The sequence below is a fragment of the Polyodon spathula genome, chromosome 22, assembly GCF_017654505.1.
Source record: "Polyodon spathula isolate WHYD16114869_AA chromosome 22, ASM1765450v1, whole genome shotgun sequence".
Lineage (NCBI taxonomy): Eukaryota > Metazoa > Chordata > Actinopteri > Acipenseriformes > Polyodontidae > Polyodon > Polyodon spathula.
The window spans coordinates 26,380,641-26,390,263 of record NC_054555.1 but is presented as its reverse complement, the minus strand read 5'-3'; the positions used below and the strand labels follow the sequence as shown (position 1 = coordinate 26,390,263).

Below are 9,623 nucleotides of genomic sequence, written 5' to 3'. Positions count from 1 at the left end.
TTCAAGGTGCGTAGCTGAGCAAGACAATCAAGCGGAAGAAACATGCACAGACGGCGGCGTGCTTAAGAAAGTTCCAGCGGAGCCGATCGTGTCTGTTAAGACAGAAGAAACGCGCGTACTTCTTTGCGGCTATTACGACGACCATAATGTACAAATTATATTCGTACGTGATTTAATTAAAAAAATAAATAAATAAATAAATAAAAAACACTGGTGCAAAGAAATCGCATTTATCAAAACCTATACACACAGGCACACAGCAGCTCCGGTGTAGTATTATAATCAGATTACTGCTTGAGCAGAACAGGGCGGGGGTGTTTTGTTATAAACACACACGCAGACAGCGTGGAGTGATTGGGTGGGCTCTATGGGATTGTGGTGCTGGTGTGGGATATCACACACACACACACACGCACAACACAGTGTTGTAAACGCACGTATAAGAAAAGCTTAAAGCCAGCAACTGCAACCAGCTGACTTTTAAACGCCCATCCCCGTCACACACCTTCCAAGAAGAATAGGAAGATATAAACAAACCCAAGCATGTTTGCAGACAGCTACAGACACGGTCTCGCTGTCGAAACATGACAAGTCGCGCCGCTCCCGACTTTTAAAAACCACATTTTTTTAAAAGAACTGTTCTCTTATTATACATTTTCTTGACATGTTGCTTGCAAAACAAGTTAAATTAATTTCTGGTCTTCTTTGAAAAAAGGGTTGTTTTTTCCCCCCCCCCCCCCCCCCCCCCCCCCCTTTGTTTGTTTGTTTGTTTTATTTAATTTTATTTTTAAACAATCATAGTTCTTAAAGAATGGGTTCTAGGTTGAGCAGACAAAGCAGTCTGCAAGACGAAACGGAATTTTCTAAGAAAAAACGACAGCAGAGCCCCGGGGAAGCTGGGGCGAGCGGCGGCGGAGACTTCCTTTTTACATCCCTGATCCTGAAGTCCGACAAGCTGCCGGGAATGCTCAAGAAAAACAACCCAGCTCCCTACACGCGAAGGGTGGGATGGATCCGGGATATCCAGGCGCTTATACGGGAATGCAAAGTGGAGCAGGCAGTCGACGTTATCAAATTACTAAGAAAGGTAAAGACCAACCCAGAAACTCAAATTGTGGAAGCTTCTTATTTTATAAGTTGTTGCACTAATTTAAAAACCATAGACTACTACTACCATTATTATTATTATTATTATTATTATTATTATTATTATTATTTATTATTATTATTTATATTAACCACTATTTTTATGACAATAATAATATTTTTAAAATGTTTTTTTTTTTTTGTTTTTTTTTTGTTTTTGTTTTTTTTTATATATGAACCTCACTGTGTCCTGTATGTGTTTATTATTTTTTTCGTAACATATTGACCTGGTCACAATAGATGGTTCTAGACTTGCTTGTCAACTTGATACAACATTGAAACATGCACTGCTGTACAATTAAGATCGGGAATACAGATTTTTACAGTCCATTTTATAGAAGGCTGTATGTTTGGTAAATAGCGTGCTTTTGGCTACTCTGCTTCACGTTTCCTAAAACCGTACGCCACGTATGTGCTTAAAAGTGATCTTGCCTGTTTTCCAGACCCCACCTTAACATGTGAAAAACTGTAGAGACTGTGTACAGATCAGGGCAACTGGATTCCTTTTACATTCATGAAGTTTAAAATGCAATAGATACGTTTGTTTGGAATGCATGCTGTATTTTACATGTTTGTTTAAAATGTTTAAATATTCCTGGAACCCCCCCCCCCCCCCCCCCCCCCCCAAAAAAAAAAAAATAAAAATAAAAATAAATATATAAAGAATTAGCAATGGATCATTCAGATCCATTCTGATACTAGAGTAGAGGAGCTGGCCAAAACTATATAACAGATACAGATGAATGCTTATGTGATGTGCAGAGAAGAAACTACCCTGCATGGTGCTGGGATTTGATGCCAGCTGTTTTTTAAAGACTTTATGAATGCTGCACAGGCATTATTACTTGGTATCAGCATACAGCACGATAGCCCAAATTCTCAAGCCACCTGCTGGACAATTCAAACGGCACACTGTTAAAAAAAAATCAGTCAAATCTCAGAAAAAATACAGAATCTAAACAATTATTTTTCATCAATGTCTGTAAATGCAGAAAATAAAAATATTGAAAACTGACAAATTTATAAAAATTTACCAGTAAAAAACCAGCTAACGTAGCACTAAAAATCGAGTTTTTCGATAGCTGTATTAATTGTGATAGCAGTTTGGTATCTGTGCAATGCACAGTGTCATTCATTCCCATGTAGAAAAACCAGGAGCAGACACATCTCCTCCATACCGTGCGTAATGCACGTATCGAAGCATGGCTTTCATTGGCAGGTCCATGCTGCTATCCAGGAGATTTCATCCTTAATGTGTAATAGCAGTGGGACAGCGAGCGGCTCATTAAAATACAGAAAAACACAGTGGGAAAAAAAACCCTTCAAACTTTTTTTTTTACATACTGACACCTGCTTTCCCATGATGTGTAATTCAGTTATTGTGTGATCCTCCAAATCTATCGTGATACGATTCTAGAATCCACACTTTCGCTCATATGCACACTGAAAACTGTAACTGTTTTTTTTAAAGGCTTTTAGAATGGCAGTGTTTTTTGAATGGTTGGTTTCTGCCAGCTTATGAACAGAGAAATGAATTAATTAATTTAAAAAAGCTGCCCTTCCTGAAATGAAACTCACGTTCTACTCAGGGACACCTTATTAAAACCGAAGCAGCATTGCGTTCATTGGCGACCCGAGACCCAGCGTGACTTCTTCTGTGTACTAAAGTAACAAGCAAGGCTGGCACTGTGCCAGCCTCTAATCTCTCTCTCTCTCTCTCTCTCTCTCTCTCTCTCTCTCTCTCTCTCTCTCTCTCTCTCTCTCTCTCTCTCTCTCTCTCTCTCCTCTCTCTCTCTCTCTCTCTCTCTCTCTCTCTCTCTCTCTCTCTCTCTCTCTCTCTCTCTCTCTCTCTCTCTCTCTCTCTCTCTCTCTCTCTCTCTCTCTCTCTCTCTCTCTCTCTCTCTCTCTCTCTCTCGTGCTCGCTGTGAGCTGAAGCAGAACGAGAAGAGGAAGAGGAAGAGAGCGATACGTTTATTGTCTAGACCTGTTGTCGCAGCTGCCCGGTCAGACAGTCTGAAAGGCAGTGGCAGTTGCCCAGGTGTCTTCTCAGCATTACGGGTGTATTAAACCTTAGCAGGGGTGCTTGTTTTCTTGACAATTGAAAGATATTAAGGTATTGCAATAAAGGACTGTTATAAAGTGACAAAATTAGTTAGAGAATCTGGTACTGTTTAAATGAAAATTGCAGAAAATTTGCTGAATAGGGGAGAAGCAAGTCTACTTTTTCTCTCAAAATGGGTTTGATGGTTTAAATGGTGAATGACTACAAATTATTTTCTCGAGCTTATTAATCAGCCCCAAATGACGTGTTGCTATTTTTAGAGGTTCATTGCTGAGCCAGTGTCAGAAGGCCCAGGTAAACAATAATGTGAGCCACGTATCCCATAATTACCCCCTCGTTACTTTGACGGAGCCGCATTTATTCAGTCTGTTGTAAATCTTATCCTGTCCAATTTTGTTCAATAAAGCAATGGGGGGAGTTAATTACCTTTAGGGCTTAAAGGAAAAAAAAAAACAACCACATACCTGAATAGATGGCAAGCACTAAGCCTACAGCTAAACTGGCTCTGGTCTCTTCAGCTGAATTTATCACGATTTCACCATACAAATGGATCGATAACAAAACACGCTTCTTTGGTTAGAAAAGAAGGATGGGCAAAAGCAAAAACAAATGTTATAGTTCGTAAATGCGTTAAAAGCAGTAAAAAGAAGGCACTTACACCCCAGGCTGGGTGCTAAGCTTTTTACTTCGGAGGGTAATTTGCATTCTAATTTTCTAAAAAGTAGCAAAGCGCTTGACAGTGTTCTGAAATTATTTCGGATTACTGAAAGCCGTTAAAATGACATTTCTGAGCTCTAGCTGCACGAATATGTTTCGGAGGGGAAGCAACATTGTTTGTTACAAAATGACCCTGTTCTGTCCGGCGCGGTCTCTAATGATGACAGCTTGCCCATGGGCTGCTATTTTTACTCCTGTAATTGTTAAAGTAAAACATAAAAGCCTGACCTTTGCCATCACGCTAAGCACTGTGCTAAAATTATCCGATTCTAGTCCCTGTCTTGTCTGTGCATGACTGATCTATCTGCCGCCTTATGTAGCCACATGAGGTTTTGTTTCCATGCTGGCAAAAACACATTCAAGGGTTGCAGTTTGCTGTCTTAAAATAGAATGGTAAAGCTGCCACTTGGCTAACCTAATCCGCATCTGGAACGTTTGGCACTTTATCCAAAAAAAGTTCTGTTGCATCGTTCTTGAAACTTGGGTATGCAACATTGCTGTTGTATTGATCCTATGGGAAAAGTCCACACTTCAAATGGGATCATGTTGATATGAACAACACCGCCTGACAAAATAGCCTCCTATTAATACCAAGCAAGTTTCTGTAGCCAAGCCACAAGCACATGTAGTCAAAACAAAACCTTTTAAATGGTTTATTCAGAGACATACAAAAGATCAACGAAAGGCTTTCCACACATGGCAGGTCAGTAAGTGGTCTCTGCAAATAAAGGAGTTTAGGAGTCACGTCTAACACATACTTAACATTTAACGTGCACATTTCCTGAAGAGACCAGGGAGATAGACCGTTTCCTAGAATCCTGAGGAGGTTCCGAAATGCTGTCTCGTCACTGAATCTGGATTAGTTGTGCTCATCACACTTCATATTTCCCTGAAGTGACCTCTACCCCCACTAGAAAAACCCACTGGCGTGATTAGGCTACAATATTGCATCCTGGTGGAAGCATCGCTTGCCACTATATTGAACATATTTTAATTCTGTTTATTATATGGCATAAGCCTGACCTTACCCAATACAGCAATACAGGGCTGGAGCCTCCAGGGCAGAATTTTTAGAACAAGTGAGATTACATTATAATCTAAGTGTTTAATATAAGTGTTTTCAGATATGGGCTTTAATCTAAATGCCCATGGTTTGGGCTTTCAATTAAGGTGAATAAGGTATTGTGCCCCAGCAAATCATTATGCTGTGTTACACAATGTCGTACAAATGCCGTACAATGACAGATTTAACCGCACTGCGTTTCTAACACATGGCCAAGAGGTTATTTAATGATGAACAAATAAATGAACAGATGTTCCACCATATCTCATTAAAGTCTTGTTGTAACAGAAGATAACAGACTGCCGTTTATGATAAAAAGAAAATAAAAATCTTATTTAACCCAGCATACTGTATCAGTGTCCTGGAGTGAACCCCAACAGCATGCTCAAATAATACCCACTCGCGCACACAGTATAGTCATGAGCAAATAAAGGGTTAACTGCTGTATCCAAAGGGTCTGTTACCATGCAAGGAACTGGACCGTCATATAATAACATTGTGACCAGTGCTGTATATTGTGATGGTATGCATTGCATTGTGACTCTATTCTGTGTCATCCACAAGTGGTATTTTTTTATTAATATCATTGTTCTCTATTTCAGGATTTGGGTTTGGAAGGCACTTCCCTAAATGATATTCTCTACAAGAACGCAGCATTTCTTAATCTGGTTGATCCCATCTCTCATGAGCTGCTGCTTAGCCTGGCTCGTGACATACAGTGCCCCAAGAAGGTGAGTCACTGTCCTTTTTTCTAAGTATGTTACAGTAGACCCAGGGTTAGATGCTCAAAGATCTTTACTCCAAATCAACATTTGGAGCACAATTGGGTTTTGGGTTTTTTTCAGAAAGGAAAAACAGCCAGTGAAGCAATCAAAGCAAAATATAAATAACGAAGGAGTCTTAAGCTGTTTCTTATTTGCTCTAATGACACGCTGCAGTATAATGCATTGAGAATCTGGTCCCATGCCCCAGGCTTCCATGTTTCCATTTGCCTCTGGGACTGAGTTGAAAGTGTTCTGAGATCAATCCTGTTCGTTTCCACTGACCACAGAGCAATGTTAACATATTTTGAACTGGGACGCCTGCTGTTTGTAATGTGGGCTGAGAGAACTTACTGTACTAAAGGGACATGACACGATTACAAAAGAAACCCTCTCGTGGAAACAGTCTGACTGTGGCCACAGATCTAGTTCAGATTGAGTTGTGTCCTGCTGATGGTTGTCGACGGCAACAAAACCTTTCATTTCATTCAGGGCCCGGTGGCAGATGGAAGCAAGGCAGGCAAGTGTCTCTTACACTCCTTTCCAATCCAATGCCTTGTTCTAGCCATGTCCCATGATGATTTAATTGATCTCCAAGGTTCATTTAAAGAAATAAAGACCTGGTTGGTACAAGGCTCTGGGCTACTCAAATCATTAATCAAAGAAAATCACCCTGGATAGGAATGATTGGAATCAAAGTACAACAAGAAGACCGCAGGAGGCAACTACCAGTATCCGTTTTCTAATTTATAAATCATTTTAAGGTTAAAAAAACAGCATGGCATATATTGTTGAGCATGTCGTGTTTAATTTCCCTCGTGGCTCGTCACCTGCAGACAAGTCATTCTCTCTAAAAGGAATCTGAAAACCGAAGGCTGCTGGAATAAAAACTCTTCTGCTGAACTTGTTCTTGTGTTGTTATTTTTGTTTACACTTGAGTTGCCTCATCGCTGGTCGTCTGTCTTGCAGGAGGTTTTTGGTTTCTGTTTGTCGTTGCCTCGGACGCTGACTTGTGCTGTCACATGAATGGCTGATAGTGAGATATGCTTCTGGACGTCAGGGTGTTTAGAGCATTTGGTTAAATTTAAATCGAAGACATTGTGTAATGAACTGGTGTCAGCCCATTGAATTGAATAGAAAGGCAAAGGCTAGACCTGGTTCAAAGACGGACATGTTATCATTCAGCTTTAAACGAGAGGTAAGTACACGTTTTATCACAATGTCAGTATTATTAACTCATTGTTCGCAAGGAAGAGATCCATTAGGAGGGGAGTCTATATTGCACCTTCACTGGCTACATTTGTTTGAAAATGTTCAATAGCCAGTAATGTCGACTAAATGGCACCCACCTCTCCTATTCACAATATTATGTATTTCTGGCTTTTTCCTGTGTCGATATTTCTCAAGACAGAAGCAGATGGGATCTGTGCTGTGCCAACCCTCACATGATAGACTGCTGATCGCTGGCAGGCTGCTTCTGTCTATGCAAAGACACCTGTTCATTTCCAGAATGCTGATACCCACCAGTGTTCAAAACTCTCAATGGCGGCTTATTTATTTTTAACTCAAACTTCACAGCTCTCTAGCTGAGGGGGTACTTTGTGTCAAAGTCTTGTTGTTAAACCAAAAAAGTTGACTGATGTAAACCCAGGGATCCAACGATGAAAGACCATTAGCCTCCATTAACCTTTCTACTAACTGTATGTAAAGTAAGTCCCCTTTTGAGCCTTCACCATCAAGGGAAGGTATAATCGACAGATAGCAGCTAGTCAAAAACACGTAACCCTAATTCATCTCATAAATCCAGTTATGGCTCAGTTACACTGGCTTCCAGTCATATTACGCCTACTGCAAAAAAAATGTGATCTACTTTACCATCATAAATCTTGGTCCAAGCTGAGTCTCTGCATTGCTGACCTTGTACAACTCAACTGGGACGCTCTTTCTGTCTCTCCAGTGCCCATATGCTTGGGTTAGTGGTCAGGGAGCATCTGCTTACACTGAGTGCCATCTCAGTTGTACAACTTGGCAAGAAAATATTAAAGCAGAGGTGGCCAAAGATGAGCCTTTATTAAACCTCAACCGGACCCTAATTTTTGAACGCTTAGCTTTTAGGAAATATCTCTGCTCTGCAGACTCCACTGCAAAGCATTAGAGTGCTGTTATGTGAATAGCAATCTTACACACTGTCATCAGACGTCTCTCGGCAGTGCTTGCTGATCGCCGTATCTCTTGATCAGGGCCTCGCAGTCTGGGATCCAAGCCTTGTTTATCTAATTAGTTTCCTCATGACGAATGGAAGCTGAGTCGCGGGTAGACAGTTGTATTTGGAAGCCTGTGAGTGGGAGGCTAATGCAAATGTAATGTCAGCCGTCCTCTCCTGTGACGATCAAGCTACTGAGGCGATAAAGGAGCGGCATTGCAGACTTTTTTTTCATTTTAAAAGTAGCTGCAAGAAAGTAAATAGGGCAGTTTAGCAAATGAACGACTGTCAAGATATTTGAAATGTCTAAAGCAACCTAAGCCTTTATTAACTTTAGTCTTATTGCTTTCAAACTTACTCATTAAAACGAATACTAGATTTTCTCATACGCACAAATATTACATTACTAACAGCGCTTATATATATATTAATTAAACTATTTTTTTAGAATTTCCACACTGTTTATTTTACATGCAGCAAGTGTATCTGCACTGGAAGCACTGAGGTGGCCTACCCATTGCAACACGTCCTCTGAATTTGTAAGGCACTGGATTTAAGAGAGAGAGAAAGACAGGAGGGAATGGCTATTTGCAAATAGATGTATTTGGGTTCAGTTGTCCTCCCTTTTGTTTTGCTGTGCTGTTGGTAATCGGATTTCATTTGTTCTGTGTAACTCAATATCTAATTTAAGCACCTGACGGATAGAGAAAGACTAAATTGTATTTTATAGTGGAAATTGCTCTGGGCGACAGTGTTCACTGAGAAAGCGAAGGGCTGAGGAAATAAATCCACTGCTGGATGATATTAAAGCCTCTTTTTTCTGGTTTGCTGCGAGGGGAACAACTTAAGCAGTTCCCCTCGAATTAATTACTTTTATGTCTTAAGCAAGACCAAGGAAAAACTACTGCTAATTCTGTATATCCCTCTTCGTTCTTTGAGGTCAGAAAATGCAATACTTTTAGGTGTTCCAAAAAATCGTCTTCAATCAACTGGTGCCTGAGAGCTTACTGTTGTGCTCCGGTGTTCTTTCAAGCCTAAATTGAAAGCGTGCTTTTATTAATGTACTTCTATAGAATTGTTTCAAGCTGGAGTGTATTGTACATATGAGCTCTGGGGTGCTATGGTGTGAAGGGCACTGTATAAAAATACATTTGTATCGCATTGTATTGTCTATTGAGGTCTGGAATTTCCTTCTGTAGTGTGTCTGTGCCTACAGCCTTGATGCAGGGGAATGCAAGGCATTCTGCGTTCTGTTTTTTTAGGGATGGCTAACACCCACAGCTCTCTACAACAGGGTTGCATTGTTCTGTAGCACAAGAGGATTGTTATGTGGTGATAAGATGTCCTTTCATCCAGGGATAATCCTGTTTCATAAGAACTCAGCATTGATTTCTGATTCTTTTATCTCTTGGGCTTTATTGCAGGAATTGGACCCCTTGAAGTCTTCGGATAAGATATGCAGGCAGCTGATCTACCACCTGACCCCACACAACAAGTGGCTGCGGCAGAGCCTGCCCCGGAGAAAGTCACAGGCGTGGTGAGCGCTTAATCCTCGCTTTTATAAGAACCGCTTTCTACCCTTGGCACTGTCCATCAAAACAAACTGCTGGATATTTATAGAACACAGCTCTGGCTCCAAACAAAACCTTCTGAAGTATTTCTTAAAATAAA

The 9,623-nt window shown here is 40.5% G+C and overlaps 1 protein-coding gene across 1 annotated transcript in view; it reads left to right on the top strand.

Annotated features, from left to right (window-relative positions):
* Window positions 1–760: 760 nt before the first annotated feature.
* Window positions 761–9,623, top strand: part of LOC121297564 (leucine-rich repeat-containing protein 75B-like) — a 29,574-nt gene continuing 20,711 nt past the window's right edge. Inside the window, exons 1-3 of the mRNA XM_041223927.1 lie at window positions 761–1,087; window positions 5,591–5,719; window positions 9,377–9,489. Coding sequence (XP_041079861.1) covers window positions 812–1,087; window positions 5,591–5,719; window positions 9,377–9,489 — 518 coding nt within the window. The 5' untranslated portion in view covers window positions 761–811. The remainder of the gene's footprint in view (window positions 1,088–5,590; window positions 5,720–9,376; window positions 9,490–9,623) is intronic.